Source organism: Neolamprologus brichardi, chromosome 7 (assembly GCF_056152115.1).
Source record: "Neolamprologus brichardi isolate AB-2024 chromosome 7, ASM5615211v1, whole genome shotgun sequence".
Taxonomy (NCBI): Eukaryota; Metazoa; Chordata; class Actinopteri; order Cichliformes; family Cichlidae; genus Neolamprologus; species Neolamprologus brichardi.
The window spans coordinates 46,390,983-46,409,123 of NC_142110.1; the positions used below are offsets into that span (position 1 = coordinate 46,390,983).

At 40.1% G+C, this 18,141-nt stretch overlaps 2 protein-coding genes and 1 non-coding gene across 3 annotated transcripts; 2 read left to right on the forward strand and 1 right to left on the reverse strand.

The window, feature by feature from the left end:
* The first annotated feature begins 7,600 nt into the window (after positions 1-7,600).
* On the forward strand, positions 7,601-18,101 carry ddx54 (DEAD (Asp-Glu-Ala-Asp) box polypeptide 54). The gene is made up of 20 exons (XM_087843717.1): positions 7,601-7,863; positions 8,782-8,908; positions 8,993-9,063; positions 9,152-9,340; positions 9,466-9,515; positions 9,606-9,647; positions 9,925-10,020; positions 10,110-10,231; positions 11,202-11,263; positions 11,590-11,721; positions 11,820-12,030; positions 12,132-12,263; positions 12,415-12,636; positions 12,748-12,821; positions 12,913-13,113; positions 16,689-16,837; positions 16,927-17,040; positions 17,128-17,238; positions 17,354-17,445; positions 17,609-18,101. Exons 1-20 carry the CDS (start codon positions 7,747-7,749, stop codon positions 17,848-17,850), a joined length of 2,556 nt encoding a protein of 851 aa, XP_087699843.1. The 5' UTR covers positions 7,601-7,746; the 3' UTR covers positions 17,851-18,101.
* trnac-gca (transfer RNA cysteine (anticodon GCA)) lies at positions 8,020-8,091 on the forward strand. Its single transcript has one exon. It is a non-coding gene; the product is annotated as a tRNA-Cys (tRNA).
* Positions 13,901-15,880, reverse strand: LOC148102183 (uncharacterized). Its single transcript, XM_087844479.1, has one exon. It carries the CDS (start codon positions 15,667-15,669, stop codon positions 14,365-14,367), a length of 1,305 nt encoding a protein of 434 aa, XP_087700605.1. The 5' UTR covers positions 15,670-15,880; the 3' UTR covers positions 13,901-14,364.
* Positions 18,102-18,141: the final 40 nt, after the last annotated feature.

Genomic DNA, 18,141 nt, shown 5'->3' on the forward strand with positions numbered 1-18,141 from the left:
CATGGAAACACACTCGCAGCTCAGCGTGCCACGGTTCTGATTCGTCATGGTCAGGGCTGATGAATCTGTAATGTGAAATTTTCTTCCACGTCTTACCAAAGCAAATAAAAGAGCAGTGCTTGTGAAAGTCCCCATGCTGATGTGCACATGCCGTTTTAGTCACAACCTTTTTCTTCTCTCACCATCTCACAGCCCTTATTCATTTACATTCTGCTGAGCTGCTTGAGTCTTTGAGTGATAAAGCCATGAAAAAGAGAGTGAGAGAAGGATCGACTCCAAGGGGGGAAGAGGAGGTCCAGCAGTACAATGATGAAAGTAAGTCTTTCCCAAGCCGCTTCTGACACACAATAGCCGCTTAAAATACCCTTGAAGTCCCTGCCGGTGGCTAGTTTAGAGTGACAGTGACAAGAATAGGGAAGGCTACATGGCTTTAAATTCTTGATGAAATTGCAATTAAGACACCAGAGGAAGAACTGAGCCCGAGGCTGTGCAAGCAGCAACTTAAACACACATTGTGGAGGAGATGAAACTGAAAATGCCCATTAAGTCCTAACCACAGCCTTGTGGGTTCTCTGCTGTGTTAATGAGCAGTAATCCAGTGTTTGATCACATTGCTTCACAACATGTAAGGACACTCTGGGGGAGCTTATGCAGAGCAAAATCAAAACAAAACTTTAGAAGCTACATGAGAAGCAGTGAGGTCTGAGGTCGTCTCAGGAAGCACCAGTTTGCCTGGTTGTAGAAATACTCGCAGGTCTCTTTTACTCCCCTTTAGGGAGCGTTTTTGCACATTTGTCACATGTCTTAAGATTATTGGTTTAATGCTGGCACAAGCTGTAAGATTAACCATGGGAGCCCAGAAGGGGAAGCTGCCTTTTAGTACCCACAATATATATGTAATTGAAAGTTTGACCAAATGTACATACCTCTGCAGTTTTACACTGAAGGCAGTGAAAAGCCGGATTCTCCTTATACAGCAAAGGAGATCTCTAAGAAAAAGGCTTAGGTTCAGCTCGAGGTACGTAAGTGCTTCTGCGTTTTGATTTATTGCTCTGAAACAGCTCACATCGTTCTTATGGATTTATGTGCATTTCCTCTTGATTCCTTGCAGTTACAATGAAACATTTTCCCTGTTTCTCATGAAACAGTACTTCATGCATGTGCTGTAATGTATAAAAAGCATGCTTCCAAAAGTTGCAGAATTAAAAGGTATATCTAAATAAAAAAGTTTGCAGAGACAAAATATCAGAGGTTTGGATTTGAAAGTTGAAACAGGGGCATGTTTACCACCACGTTGCATCACTTCTTCTTTTACCAACACTCTAAGCGTTTGAGAAGCGAGGAGGCCAATTACTATATTTTCTAAAATGTTTTTCCCCACATTTATTCATGAGGTAAGATTTCAGCTGCTAAGAGTTCAAGGCTTCCTGTGTCAACTTCGCTGTGTCAGAATAAATCAGATGTTCTGAATGGTCAGCAGGCAGCTCAGTTTAGCAGCTAGAATCCTTAAAGACATTTTGGAATAAGCAATGATTTCATGTTCTCCAAGGCACCTTCATAGCATTCCAGACACTGGTTTACACTGTGCTCTGGTAATAAGCCAGACGATCCTTCTCCCATTTGGCTCAGTGGATGCCACATCCCCATTTCTAATTTCTTTTTAAATTTCTTGATCTGTTAGACCGCCGAACCCCTTTCCATTTTCCCTCAGTCCTTAAATGAGCAGCATTTCCGCATCTTGCTTGTATTTGTTTTTTGTATTCTTTGTCGCATGGTAACCTAATGGTTTTCAGAAGTGCTTCTGAGCAGTGAATTACACCACAGAGTCAGTTTGCTTTTCTAAATCCCCAAAACGCCAAATCCCAAATTCTCAACATCCTAAACTTTTTTTCCTTAATTGTCACTGATTTGGCATCAGTTTCCAACCTAGACACATTTCCCAGGCCCCACTGAGAATTTTTACTAAACTCTAAAGACATTAACAGTCACCAGAACACATTCGTCACAGTGATTCACCACTGGAGGCAGATGTTAAAACACGTTTCCAGAAAATGAAATCATCAAAACTCTCAACACAATCGGAAAAGAGTTCACCACTTTGTCAAAACTCCACACTTCTCTTGCAAAATGAAACACAGCACTTAAAACCACGCTCTCTCATCTGAAAAACAACTCCTTCCGCTAAAACATTGTATGTACACACTGTACTACATCACCTATTTTAGGTAGTAAGTAGCAAAACTAATCATTTCACCTACATAATGCATGGACAATGAGAAACACTATAAAGAAAAACCAGTGTGCAGATGCAAAAGGTAACAAAGGCACTACAAAAAAAAGTAAATTTGCCTTCTGCTCTCCCCGGGGGCCTCCTCTTTACCTTCCCCTGTGTTCTTGCCGCACCATCGTCTTGCCTAACGCCTGTAAGATAAGATAAGATAAGATAACTCTTTATTGTCATTGCACAGTCATACATAGTACAGTAGTACAATGAAATTGGAAAACTGTCCTACGTCGGCACTACATATAACACAACGTGACACGATATGACACATCACAACGCAACACAAACAACACAACACAGTATAATAAGTTAGTAATAAAAAAGAAGAATAAGTGTATTTGTATTGCACACCGTTATTATTGCACATTAATTATTATTGCACCTTGTTATAAATATAAATATTATTATTGTTATTGTTTTAAACATTGTTACCTCCCCCTAAAAAAGTCCAGGGAGGTAGCCAATCAGGTCAGCTATTTGCATTGATCAGGGCTATTGCCCTGTTGTAAAAGCTGTCCTTGAGTCTATTTGTCCGGGACCTCAGCAGCCCGAACCTCCTGCCGGACGGCAGCAGCTTAAACACCCGGTGTCCTGGGTGTGTGCAGTCCCGTAGGATGCTGCGTGCCCCCTTGAGACAGCGAGTGCTGTACGATATAGCTCATAGGACTAACTATACGTCTCATGCTGTGTTTACAGTTTTCCTCATTATTTAACCCAAAAAAATAGAAATATGCAGACATTTCTAATATCATGAAGCTTGTGTGTCAACAACGTGACTCCAACAAGTCAGTTGAAGTTACTTGAGGGCTGTTTCATACTCTGATGCAGGGTTAAATTGTTATTCCAGTTGAGTTATCAAGACAAAGTGTGCTTGAGCGGGGGGTTGCGTTCAATCCCTGTGTGCTACATATTTGGCAGCCTCATGAGGCTGGAAAAACCCTCCCATACAATTTTCTGATGTAGCATGTAATGAAACCTCAGTAGAGTCATTGCTCAAGCATAAATAAAACTGTTTTGATCCGATTGTGAGATATTGCCACAAGAGAACGAAGTTTAGTGAGAGTTCTGAGAAAAGAGTGAGCAGTTCCAAGAACTGTAATGCAAACACAAGCTTAGTTTTGGGCCTTGATCCTCGCATAAAGAGCTTTCTCTCTGGATTCTCTGAATCTTTTAATAATATTACAGTAGATGATGACATGCCTAAATTCTTTGCAATCCTACGTTCAGAAAAGTTATTCTTAAATTGGTGAACCTTTTATCTTCTCTGTCTTTTACAAAGTGGCGAGCCTCTGCCCATTTTTACATCCGATAGGATCAGTTTCTCCGACACGCTTTTTTTAAAAAACACCTAACCTAACCTAAAGAGCTTTTTATTACGTGAATACACAGCATTGCATACTTCTGAAAACATGCTGCTAGTGCCAAATTCAAAGTTAAGACATATTATTAAAAAACAGGACAAATATAAAAGTTCCATTTCAACATTTCAATATGTCTGTGTTTTATTTTCAGTTGAATTTGATCAAATACCACAAAACTTTTCAACAGTTAAAATCACCTATTGAGAGTTGACCTCAGAGGTTACAACGTCGATCATGATGGGTTAAGTCGGGGTCCAGAGAAATCACCAGGTTAACATACTTGTAAGTCTACTTGAGCATGTGAGTGCTGCTCCTCTGAGCGTCTTATCAGCCTGTGGCACTAAGCGTGGCAGGGTCCAGTCAGTGGCCAGATATTTTGTGCATGGCTGCTCTGTCTTCTTGCCCAGGAGCTTGGGGGGGTGGGGGTGGCAGTTAAAGCCCAGGGCCCTCTCACCATCTGCTGCTCTCACTAGGGGTGGGAGAATTACACTCACTGTGCAGAACATCCTCTCTGCTCGAGCTCTGAGACTTTTATCTTCCTCACCAGGTTATTCACATCAGCATGATTCACTCTGCCTGTTGGCATATTGAGCAGAACGTATAAATAAGGACTACAGAGTTAAATAAATATACAACTTAAATAGACGTCCAAATGTTTCAGGTGTTCTTCATATTTTCCAAACTGCTGTACTTGACTGATTTTAAAATTATAGAATTGTAAGTTTTCTTTAAGGGCTGAAAGAGTTTGCTGTAATAATAATAATATAAAAAATGCATTTTTTAGGTCATCACTCAGTGTAATTCTTGCATTTGACAACTTGGATATAATTTTCTTTCATGAAACAAAAATCCAAAGCAGATATTTCCTCCCATACGGCCATTTAAAACTATCTGAGGAGCTGTTATCAGATTTCCGAGATTAATGTGCCCCTTGGATGTACAGCGTCTGGCATGAAAAATCAAACCAGTGTTTGAAGGCTTGCTGCAGGGATTTGAACGCCTGATATGCTACAGTGCATCAGTCGCAACACTAATTGGATGTTTGGACTATTTTTAAAAGGTCCACTGAACCCACGGCCAGCTTTTTGAAGAGTGCCGTGATAAATTATTGAGTCGACACAGATATGGAAGAATATTTCACTTCTACCCCCATTTAAAAGCTAAGCTTTACGAACCGTAAGCTCAATAATCTCTTAATTTAAACATTCCCCTCAATCTCCAAGGCTTAGAGGCAGCATCTGCCACATACAGAAACATCTTTAGAAAAATCCAACCTGACACATGTTGACATCTGTTTCCTTAATGACTTTCATTCAGCATTCACTCGCTCACAGACTGAATGGCAAACTAGTGTATTTGTGCACTCACTAAAACACACACTGCAGAGTTTTTAGAGGTTTTAGCTTCTATGCAAGTCTCCTACAACCAAAAATACATTTGCATTTTAAAGATCTTATGATCACACTTAGAGAAAGATGGGTTGTTCTGCAGCCACGTCCCAAATTGGAAAATTAAAACATGCTACTGTAGCTTTGTTTTTTTCCTCTGTAGCCCAAGATGCACATCAACAAAAACATTAAAAGCCCTGCCTGATGAATAATAAATAACCCCAGAAAAGAAACTGCCCGAGTCACATGATGTGGAGATGAAGGAGTTATTCAGAAGGGCTCTGCAAAGTAGGAAAACTGAGAGTTAAGACACTGCCAAGAGCTTTGGAGGCTGACCCGAAGGCATGCTGATGCCAAAATCCCGGTTTTATTTGAATGCTTAGTTGAAACCACCACAACTTTCCCGCTGCTGCCAGCTTCATATCTTAATCCCCCCAGGCTTTATCACTTAAATCACCCATAAGGACAAAAGCGGAATCCTATCCTGGCGACTCGCTGCACCTATTGCCTGTGTGTAAGCCCCACAGCCCTCTCAGCTCCCTGAACAGATTTGGGTGCAAAGTCAGGCTATGTCTGTGTGTGTGGAGGGGGAATATGAATGGCATTAGCTCCAGGCTGTTGCCATGGTGTTGACTTATTTACTGTACATCAGCCCACTGACTTCAAGCAGCACAGTACATATTTTTTTTGGCTGTCAGTGTCAGTGTTATCATCCAAAGGACACATTTCCACTGGGTGATTTAAAAAATTCAACTGTGGCTGGCTGTGAACAAATGAAGTTTATGAGCAGGGGCACAGTGTGCTCTGAGCTGGAGATACACTGACCCAACAGAAAACGCGTTGTTAGTTTTAATTCATGATATACTTATAATAAAAAGAGTTCTCTTGAGAGGGAAACAAAATAGTAGTTCATCAGAAAGGTGTGAAAAAGCACAAGGGAGTGATTGTGAACGGACAGCACGGCTACACCATGACAGTTGGGGGGTGGGGAGGTGATATCTTGGGCAGCTGTTTTCTTGAGCAACACGACGACTTACATTTTAATGAAACCACAAAGGACATTTTATTTTGTGCAAAAATCAATACATGGATGAGTGGATTACAGGAGACTACCAGAGGCAAATATTGCCAAAATGTCTCATGTGAAACCATTTTAGCCTAAAATGAAATAAGACCACAAGACAAAAACTAAAAAAAGCTCAAATTTGATCCTAATATTTGATCCCTTCATTTATCCGGTTGTGTAAGATTAATTTGAATTTCAAAGATTTGTGGGGAATGTGTTCTGTATATCTTTGACACGCATTTAAAGAGTAGAGGGAGCACTCTGTTTAGTAATACCATCAATGATAGTGTGATAACGAACGATAAAATACTTTTTTTTCTGCTTAATGTGCTCATAAGGTGACATTTAAAAGGAATAATCCTAAATTTAGCACTGCAAGTAATTAACAAGGAAACTTTGAGATTCTGTCCCCCAAGCCTGTGGTTTGTGCCAGCAACTAAAATCTGTTTTTTTGGAGCATATTTTAGGGTGACGGTTGTATATAGGACAGTTGTGGCTTGGATGGGTAGACTTTCCCTGCCAAAATGTGCTGCGCACTCACAAAAAGTTATGCAACTGAAAGAATTTGTCTTCCACGAGTTTTTGAGTCATATAAAAACACAGTCATCAGAATGAAAGCATATTTGGGTAACGCTCTTTTGCATGCTTGAAGAATATTTTTATCTCTTTAGTTGTTTCCTGGGGCTGAGCTATACCCAGCACCAAGGAAAAGAAAAAAGAAAAAAAGAACACAGCTTTGTTACTTTGATTTTTTTATCAGTCAGATAAGAGAGATTATATTTGCAAAAATGTGCAACCTTAGTGATCTTAATGTGAATTTGTCTGGATACACTGGAGCTGCAAGATACGGGAACTGTCTGTGACTGTGAATAATACATCGTAGAGATTCAAACTATGACTCAGCAATGAGACATCTGTGCCAGCTTTTATATGTATATAGAAACACTAAAACAATGGGGCAAATGGGTAAGGATGCTTCGTATCAAAAAGAAATGAAAAGCAGCGTTCCTGTTTGATTCTATTTGTACAATACACTGATTAAAATAGATGAATACATTAAGAAATGAATGTTACCCCACCACTATGAGAGGCCAAGTGGCAAATGTTGTGCTGCTTTCAACAGAATTTTAATAGTCCAACAAGATATATATATATATATATAAAAACAAGTGACATCTTGGGTGCAGGCATATAAAGATTAACCGAAAGAGCTCAAAATCTGCACACCAGCATTCAGATTAATCTTTAAAAGCTTTCAGATTTTAAACTATATCAGTGCTTTCTTTAAAAAAAAATCCAATTTTACTTTTAGGGTGAGTGAACAAATTAATTCTAGAAATTTAAGAAACGTAGTCACAGATTTATTCAAAGAAACAGTCTTTAAATCCTGTGTGTAAATGAAATATTGTTGTAGCTTGTAACGCGTTTCACACTCCCTGGCAGTAGGGGGCAGCGTTGAGTTTCAAGCGACACGACTGCACTTGGAGGTAGAAGAAGAAAATGAAGCTCACACGTGTTTTCAACATGTCTGCGTGCTGTGTTTTTTGATGGGGTGTTTTGAAAACTTGATGCCATTTCGATAATTCAGAAATCTGTAGAGAAAAACAAATTTCCTGCCGCGGGCTGAAAGGACACTAAAGTAACAGGATGGCTCAGAGAAAGAAGAAGCTGACGAAGAAGAAGAGACACACAGCCAACAGAGAGCCGGAGACCGACTCTGACGGAGACTTCGAGCTGGCTGTTGAAATTAAAGACGATGATTCGGTAAGTTTTAAATGATTAAAACCTTCTTACACGTCCTCTCGAGTCTCTTAATCATCTGATCGTCGATCTGCGCGATTCATCGATGTCTAATGTCGCTGTTTTGAGCTCGCAGCTCTGTCAGCTACTCATGGTTTTGCTGAGCCAGTAGAAGGCAGAGGGGGTATAGCTCAGTGGTAGAGCATTTGACTGCAGATCAAGAGGTCTCCGGTTCAAATCCGGATGCCCCCTGAAAAATCCTTTAACAGTTTCTTCTCATATACTCTGAATTATTTGTTAGTACCATTGCAAAAACAGTTTGTTTCATTCCGCTGTAGTTTTAAACTAAACTAAACCCTGAAAGTAGAATGAAAAACTAGTCTCGAGAATAAGAAAAAGGTTAAACTAATTGAAAATGTTGCCTTAATTTCTCCAGATATTTTTGCCCATAATATTTGTCAGAGATGTTCTTGTGCATACATTAACTGTACCCATTGGTTATTTAGGTACAATTTTGCTGTTACCTTCAGATCCAAGTCGTCTGGCCATTCTCCTCTGGCATTAACAAGGCATTTTTACCAAGAGAACTGCCACTCACTGGATATTTCCTCGTTTTTTTGCATCATTCTCTGTAAACCCTAGAGATGGTTGTGTAGTAGATCAGCAGGTTTTGAAATGGTAAAAATTTGTAAATAACAAAGTGGCATCTGTGGATATTTAGCGTTTTGCTGCACCAGAGATGTAGGTCTCCCACTCTTACATCACAGCAACAACCCTTGACCATAAAATGAGACCCCCTCACTTAAGATTTTTATTAATTCATTCTCAGTATAAGGAATATTGAAATCTTTCACTGTATAACGTTTTGATCAGGTTTTTAGACGTCTTGAAGGTTTCATCTTGCTAAGAAGTAGTGCTCGTGTTTCTTTATTTGTCTCACAGCCTGGGCGGAAACTGCCGCGGTTCCCTTCAGCATCAGAGTGCTTGTCAGATGTGGAGCCAGACACCAGGGAGCTGGTCAGAGCTCAAAACAAGAAGAAAAAGAAATCTGGAGGGTTTCAGTCTATGGGTAGGTTTTCCACTATCTGCCTACTTGGATGTGTCCATTTGAGCTGAAACAAAGCTAGATGACCTGTCTGATGTCTGATTTCAGGTCTCAGTTACCCTGTTTTTAAAGGCGTCATGAAGAAGGGTTACAAAATTCCTACTCCCATCCAAAGAAAGGTTTGTTTGTGCTGCTTCGAGGTTATGTGTCATGTTACACTGTGATGTAAATATGTGACTTATTACATTCTTCTTTTTACCACTTCAGACTGTACCTGTAATTTTGGATGGAAAAGATGTTGTAGCCATGGCTCGGACTGGCAGCGGTAAGACTGCTGCCTTCCTGATTCCCATGTTTGAGAAGCTAAAGGCCCCTCAGGCCCAAACAGGAGCCAGGGCCCTCATTCTGACCCCCACCAGAGAGTTGGCCCTACAGACCATGAAGTTCACAAAAGAGGTGAGTGGAAATTACCGTTCATGTAGGTCTTGCAGGTGAAAAGTGTGAAATAAAGCCGTTAACTACATCTTTAGGCGTGTCATTAATGTACTACCTGTTGTCCTTTCTCTATCGGGGTCTCGCAGCTGGGAAAATTCACCGGTCTCAAGACTGCTTTGATCCTTGGTGGAGACAGGTGCGTGACTACTTAGCCGTCTTGTTACTTTGTTCTTCTTGTTGCTCTTTGATGTCGTCTGTTAATGTGAATGCCTCTGCTGTTTTTCAGGATGGAAGATCAGTTTGCTGCTCTCCATGAAAACCCCGACATGTGAGTGCTTTTATATATTTATTTATTTAACCCCCCACCAACCCCCCAACGTGGAGACCTAAGTTAATGAATATGATAACAAAGACATGTAGAAGTTTCAAATTGATACCATAGTTGTGTCTACTGCAAATAGGTATCAAATCCCACCGATCTTGACCTTAAGGTTAGAATTCAGAGGTCAAGTTTTTTGAAAGTCACATGATAACTTAAGAAAAAGGGTACATAGGATTTTATGGATTTTTATGCTGAAATGCTAAGCTCCGTTCTCCCCTTTCAGTATCATCGGTACCCCTGGTCGTCTTATGCACGTTGTCATGGAGATGAACCTGAAGTTGCACAGTGTGGAGTATGTGGTGTTTGACGAGGCTGACAGGTGAGAAATTGCATTTTTCATGTTTTTTTTGTTTTTTATTTATTGTTCTATTTTTCCAAATTGAATTCTGAAATGTTTTCCTGAATCAGGTTGTTTGAAATGGGCTTTGCTGAGCAGCTTCAGGAGATCATCCGCAGACTTCCAGACACCAGACAGACTCTGCTGTTTTCTGCCACCCTGCCTAAACTGTTGGTGGAATTTGCCAGAGCTGGTAAGATTAACTGTTTCATTTCTATTCTGTTAGGTTTAATTCAGTTGAGTCCAAGTCACAATATTGAAACTCTGTGTTGTAAGTAAACAGCCTAAATTATAGATAGATCGAGTTGATTTGTTTCATCTGAATGTAGCTGATATCTTCTGCATATTAGAGAAAATACATAAACTCTCTTCTAATATTTTCCCATGGCTGCTGTTTTTAACTGTCTTCAGGCCTTTCTCTCACCTTCATGCCCCACTTCCCTCAGTTTTTGTTAATCATGAAAAAAAGATGAAAGTTAGCATCTTTTTTTTCTTGGGAAATGAAAGTTTGCAGAATCTATTGATAAACTCTTGTTACCTTTTCACTACAAAAATCATATTCAAAGTCATATCCATTTGAGTCCCAGTCATGCAGATCTAGAGAACAGTTGGTGAACACCTGCCAACCACTGGTTGGTAGCACAAAATGTGTATTCCCTGACCAGTTGGTGGGTGCTAGAGGTTGCTGGTGTTTGCAGGGTTAAATTGGTTACATATAGGTTGCAAACACTTGCCAATTACTCCACAAGCAGTGGTGAAACTGTGAAATGGCAACACTATCTATGCCTTTTTCAAATGTGTTAGCCACTTTGGTGAGGCATAACTTTGAACTTTGAAGGTGAATGGTTTCCACTTCCAGTTTGTATCGTTCTTCACGTTTTACTGTTGATCAGCTGGTAAGTTAGTGAGTGCTTGGAGACAAGTTGGCGTTTTCTATACAAACCTCTACAGTTTTTACCTGGATCCTCACTGGAGAGGGACATGTGACCAGAGACCATAGAGAGTGAATGACATTCTTTGACTTCAGGGGATTATGGGAAATAACTGCTGACAACGAGAAGTGGGCGTAATCTGAACTGAAACTTAGCTTCCATATTTTTTAGCATCTAAAGGCAAATAATCCTAATTATATTCACACCGGTGTATACAAACTTTTTTCTCAGGCCTGACAGAGCCTGTACTGATTCGTTTGGATGTGGATTCCAAGCTCAGTGATCAGATCAAGGTAAAAAGGCAGAATTTGCTTTTGTTTTATTTACCTTTTGTTTAATCTGAGAAATTAGGTGGAAGGTTTTGCATTATTTATTACAACCTCAGTACAGGATTATTGCATCTACTCTACATGCTAACTTATGTTAAATCAGCTACTGTGTCAGTGTCTTGGTCTTTCTACTTGTTGCTCTGTCTTCAGACACTTGCGATTCAAAAATTTGTATTCTTCTCCCAGAAATGTTGAATGATTTAAATGTAAAGCCCAAAGCAAAAGTCCTCACAGTCACCTGATGTTTCCATGGCTTTGAGCATGTTTTCATTTCTTCTAACTTTGATCAGCTGTCATTCTTCCACCTGCGTGTGGATGACAAGCCGGCTCTGCTGCTCCACCTCCTGAGGAACGTAGTGAAGCCTCAGGAACAGACAGTGGTCTTTGCTGCCACCAAACACCATGTGGAGTACCTAAAGGAGGTAAGATAACAGTGTAGCCTAAATTTGTGAGAATGTTAAATATTGTTTTAAAAACTAGAGCTTTAGTTGACTTCTTCTTTTTTTCTCCTGATGTCCAGCTGCTGTCGTCAGAAGGTTTAGAGTGTGCCTACATCTACAGTGCCCTTGATCAGACTGCCAGGAAGATCAACATTGGGAAATTTGTGCATCGGAAAGCCATGGTGCTTCTGGTGACTGATGTTGCTGCTCGTGGTATAGACATCCCCCTGCTGGATAATGTCATCAATTACAACTTCCCCTCCAAGGCCAAACTTTTCTTGCACAGAGTTGGTGAGCAGCTGTATGCAGAAGGAACAAAGTGATTCAGCCTCTTTAATTTGAAATGATTAGGCCAGCATTACGTGTATTTTTCCCCTGTCTTTTCCCATCAGGGCGTGTGGGACGAGCAGGCCGAAGTGGCACAGCCTATAGTCTGATTTGTCCTGATGAAATGCCTTATGTCTACGACCTCCACCTCTTCCTAGGGCGACCAGTTCAGTTTGCTTCACCTGAACAAACACAAGGTAGACTCTACTGCATGCCTGTCAGGTCTTAAAGTGACAGATGAACTGTTTAACTGATGTGCTACACATTTGAGGTTGCTAATAAACTTTATTTAGTGCTCTTTTTATCTGTCACTGTATTGAAATGTCTGCATTTCTTTTCGTACTCCAGATTCAGAAGGTGTGTTTGGCCGAGTCCCTCAGAGGATCTTGGATGATGAAAGTGCTCATCTGATCACGTCTCACGAAAACTCCCTGGACCTGCAAAATCTGCTCCGTGTCTCAGAGAACGCCTACAAGCAGTACCTCAAGTCGCGGCCAAACCCCTCGCCGGAGTCCATCAGACGGGTTAAAAACACAGATCTGTCCAGCATGGGTGTCCATCCAGTACTTGGTAAGTTCAAAGGAGGATAAACTATAAAAAGAAGAGAGAAATTATGAAAATAATCAAAAGGAGTAGTGAGGAACTGATGGCAGTTAGGTAAGACAATTTGATTTGTTTCAGGGTGTGGTCTGGAAAAAATGGAACTGGAGTGCCTTCAAATAGTCGATGCCATCAAGAGCTACAAATCCAAAGCGGTGAGTTTGATGCAGACACATCACAGCGCTGCATTTTCTGGTAAAAAGTGTTCTAGTAAGCAAAGAAACATATAATTCTCTCCTGAAATAGACCATCTTCGAAATCAACTCCAGTAGTAAGACACCAGCCAGTGAGGTGATGCGGGCCAAACGCTCTAAAGACACTCGGCTAGTGGACAAATTCAGCAAGCAGAGAGAAGACCGAGCTGCAGAAAGCAGGCTGCAGCAGCCAACCAACCCCACCACTACTGCTGACTGTGACATCACAGAAAAGGATGAGAGTGATTTAAATGTAAGCATGGGTGAAGTATTGCTTCTTTCTTTCTTCCCTGGATCATTGTAGTTGCAGGTTTACATCAGTTTCATTAAGGATTAAGCACACATGGAACTCCAGTAAATCATAAATTAAAATGTGGATATTACCTGTCCACAGATTCATGGTGACGTATCTGCTCTTTTAACTGTTTGGTGACTTCGCTTTGTTTGGCGATTGTAGAAATGGTTTACATGAGATTATAGCTGAGATTCAGAGGTTTCTGCAGCACTTATATTTCTGACCTCTTGTTATAACCGATTAAATGCGATCTCCTCCCTTTTGCCCCCATTTTTGGTGGTGTGGGTGCAAATGATCAGGCATGACATTCTCAAAATAAATCAGATAAGATACTGCAAATAATTATTTCTGCATTTGTGCGATTGAAATGAATTGAAAATGTGTATGCAATGATACAGTTTTAAAGATTTGGCCTAAATAATTTTTCGAGTGAATGAGCCTAAACATGATGACCTAACCAGTGACACCGTGTGACACACACACACACACACACACACACACACACACACACACACACACACACACACACACACACGTATGATTTTGCCGGTTTCAGCTGAAACAATTTCAGTGTTTCAAACCATGTTCCAGGATTTTTCCTTCACCATTTATGAGGTTTCAAGAAGAAGATAAACGACAGATATGAATGTTTGAAAAAGTTATGGATTAAAAGATTAGATGAAAAATACTCAAAGGATAAATTCAAGTGTTTATTGTTTTATAAATAAGTTGAAAAAGAAAAAGTTAAACAAGTAAATAACGAAACAAGGTAAAATGAAGTAAGAACAAAAAGTTAACAAGTAAATAACGAAACAAGGTAAAATGAAGTAAGAACAAAAAGTTAACAAGTAAATAACGAAACAAGGTAAAATGAAGTAAGAACAAAAAGTTAACAAGTAAATAACGAAACAAGGTAAAATGAAGTAAGAACAAAAAGTTAACAAGTAAATAAAGAAACAAGGTAAAATGAAGTAAGAACAAAAAGTTAACAAGTAAATAACGAAACAAGGTAAAATGAAGTAAGAACTAAAAGTTAACAAGTAAATAACGAAACAAGGTAAAATGAAGTAAGAACTAAAAGTTAACAAGTAAATAATGAAACAAGGTAGAGGAGAGAAAACCCCAACAATCCCCTCTGAGCACGCACTAGGCGACAGTGGGGAGGAAAAACTGCCTTTAAACGGGCAGAAACCTCCGGCAGAACCAGGCTCAGGAGGGGACAGTCAACTGCCGGGACTGGTTGGGGAGGTGAACAGAGGTGGAGCAAGACGAGGCTACACCAGGTGAGGAAGCAGTAGAGTCTCTCCTCCAGGGCCAGCGGAAACGTTTGTTCTTCTTTTTCATGCAGTTTTCTACAAGAGCTTTTTTTTCCAGGATGAGGGTTCTCAACTCATCGATGGTTTCTGCGCTTTGTATCTCAAGCTTCTTGCATGTTTTCTCCACCTCTTCCAGTGTTGCTCGTTTTTCTTCAAGCTTTTCCTTGAGCTCTTTGGATGTTGCCTCCTGCATTATCTTGTCCTTGTGCATGTGTGCGTTTCTCTGTTGTACTTCTTTGTACATGTCTTGTAGCTCCTCATTTCTTCTGTGGATATCTTGGAGCGTACGCTGCAGGTCGTCATGTATGTTATCTTGTTCCTGCTTTTGCACCTGCATTTCAGTGTGTTTGCGCTTCAAGTTGTTGTATTCTAACAATATCCCCTTAGTGAGCTCGGAGTTGTTTCTCGCCATTTGACCCATCCTTTTCTGCATGTGTGAGCATTGTTTGTCCAGTTTTTCTTTTTCCCCTTCTAGTTGACTTGTTTTGTCCTTCAGTTCACTACAAAACTGTTGCAGTTTTAGATTTTTACCCTCAAAGTCTTCGACAATACGTTTCTCTTCTTTCAATCTGTCTTGCTGTTGCTCTTTGTCTTGAAGAAGGTCTTTATTTTGGCGCAGTGTATCATCCAACTTTATTTTCAGCATCCTGTATTTTTCCTCCGTGACTTTGAGTTTGTGCTCCATGTCTCTTTGCTTTTTCTCCTGTTCTTCCTTCTGTTGGAGGATTTCTTTATTTTTTTTCACAGCTTCATCGAAGTTTGTTTGGAGCAGCCGATTCTTTTGGTCCATATATTGGAGATCCCATTCTGTCTTCTCAACAGTAGCTTTGCTGTCTTTAAGCTGGTTGGACATCTCCTTTAGTTCCGCGCTCTTTTGCTTGTTTTCCTTAATTAGGAAGACAATCTGCTCTCGTGCTTGTCCAAACTTGATTCCCCAGCCCTCATTAATAATTGTTATGTCGGGCTGGCGTTGTTGTCTTTCTTCCAGGTTCTTATTTTGCGCTTCCATCTGTCTACACTTCTCCTGCAGTTGAAGTTTCTCTTCTTCAATCTGTTGAATTTTATTCTGGAGATGGTAGTTTTCCTTCTTACTGTCATGTAATGCCCTTTGGACGGCTAAGAGGTCATTTGGCCGGACACGACAGGAAGGAGAAGCGGCGTAATCTTTTTGCCTTGGTTGGTGTCTTGTTGGATACATGTTGAAGGTTGTAAACGACAACTCTGAAAAGTTTTCCAAAAGTTTCTGTGGTGAACGTGTGAAGGCTGCAAACACAAATGCTGCGAAGACACGAACTACAAATTGCTGTTTCTCACCCCTGTTTAAGGACAAACTTCAAAGGATCAAAGTGTAGTGACATCATAACTCCGTGAGCCAATGAGATTGTCATGTGACATTTTGGAATGGGGATATTTTTTTTTAAACCGTTTTCAAATTTAACTTAATATTTGACTGTTTCTTAACTGACCTGTTTAGCTGATTAAGAAATGAATTGCCACGAGCATCTCTAATGTTATATAACAGACAACAAAAAAAAAAAACAGTTTTTTTTTTCTAAGTAATAGAGGTATAATACATTTTTTTAAATTTTTTTTTTAAATAATCCTACTTTTTATAAGAGGGAACATTATTTAAAGAATATGTATTTAATTGAAAAACTCTCTATTCATCTAAAGGCTATAACAAAAAAGGTGAGCTTCCTGCTCAAAAATGAAATGACCAAAATAAATGGAGCATTTCTCTGCAATTACAAACTCTGTGTAAACAATCTTGGTTTCAAAATAAGGCTAATGCTTGTGAGATGTCATCACAGGTGTAAATATTACTGCAGATGTTACTATGTCAAAGTCTCACAACTGTCTTATGTTTATTTATATAGGCAAGACCTACTTTTCACTTTTTAGCTTTGCTATATGTTCTTGAGTGTATTAGTTTGCCAGCAGCACGAACATGTACTAGTGTCAATAATAATAGTACGGTGGATTAGAAAACCTTCTCATAAGTTGAATAAACACCCAGGATTGTTTCATCATTTTCATTCAAAACCAATATTTGAGTCAAAATGAGAAAGTTGTTTATGCTGTCTGATGAAGAAGAAGCAAAATAAAGTGCAGTTTTGATGTAGATGATGTTGTATACAAACTAGAAGAGGAAGATAGTAGGATCTCTGTATCATGTTTTGTCACTTTGTACCATGTAATTCTTCCTATTTCCACCAGGGGGTGTTTTCAGAGGTGGTAGGTGGTAAAAGAAGAGGTCAGCAGGAAGATGGCGAAGAGCGACCAAAGACCAAGAAAAAGAGGCAGTCAGGCAAAGATGAAGAGTATTATATCCCTTACAGACCAAAAGACTTTGATTCTGAGAGAGGGTGAGGCATTAAACTGTTGCATCTGTTTCTTTAAAAAATGTGAATGCTTTGTGTTTTATGCTGTTTTGTCCTGTGTTATGCGTTGACAGGTTGAGTCTCGGTGGAGAGGGCAGTGCTTTTGAACAGCAGGCCTCTTCAGCTGTCCTTGATCTCATGGGAGATGAAGGCGATCGCCTTAACCAGCAGAAGAAAATGATGAAATGGTACAAATTTCCCTATGTTTGACTCATATCCACAAAATGGTCATTTCAAACTATAATTTAAAGTCTTTTTTCCCCTTCTTTTTTTAGGGACCGTAAGAGGAAGCGTTTTGTGAGAGAAACGGGAAAAGAAGACCAGAAGAAGAAGATCAAAACAGACAGTGGTCAGGTTATCAGTAAGAAGAAGAACAGGAAGAACTTGTATCCTTCCAACAAAAAGCTTCTCTGTGTGCTGCTCTTAATGACCCTCTTCTCTACTCCTATGACAATGTTAAGCTATACTGTGAAGATGTTGTATCACTTGACAACATGTCAGTTATGAGGAGTGGAAGAAAAAATACAAGATTGATGATACAGGATCTGGATCAGATGGAGAAAGAGGCGGAGGAGGCAGGAAGCCAGCAAGAGGTAGGAAGGCATCAAAATGAATAGCACAAACATGTCTGCCTGTTAAATATAGACCATCAGCCATCATGTTTTAACTCAACTCTAAAGGTAAATACTTCAAGTCCCTCTTCCAGGCTTGCGAGCTATAACCTCCAACCTCTTTGTTGTGTCGTGCCTCTTCCAGGTCGTGGCCGTGGCCGAGGAGGTCCAAACGTACAGAGCTCCGGTGACCACAAAGCACGCTCGGAGCTGAAAACAAAGGATCAGATCATGAAGCAGCGCAAGAAAAAGCAGAAGCACCAGTTCCTGCAGGGCGGGGGGATGAGGAAGCTCCGCTCCAAGAACAAAAAGTGGCTCGGAGAAGTTAAAAAGTCAGGTTTTGGAAGGGGTGGCCATAAGAAAGGCAAGCTGAGGAAGAAACTGTGAGGAGGACAGAGGGTTGATGGTGTGGAGGACATCACGAGGAACTGGGTGATAAGCGTCAGAGTCATCTGAGAACATCACCAAAGATTTTCCTGGCGCTTTGTGTGACTGTAGATTAAGGAGAAAATGATTTGTGCATCTTTACACTGCAGAAATGCACGTCACTTCTTCCTTGATGGCCTGCTGAACGCTGCGTTTGCCACAGAGTTATGTTTAATTATGGTCCACTAACCTAATAAAGTCTAATAAAAGTGTCTTGGAGTACTGAAATATGTCTTATCAAAATGGTAAAAT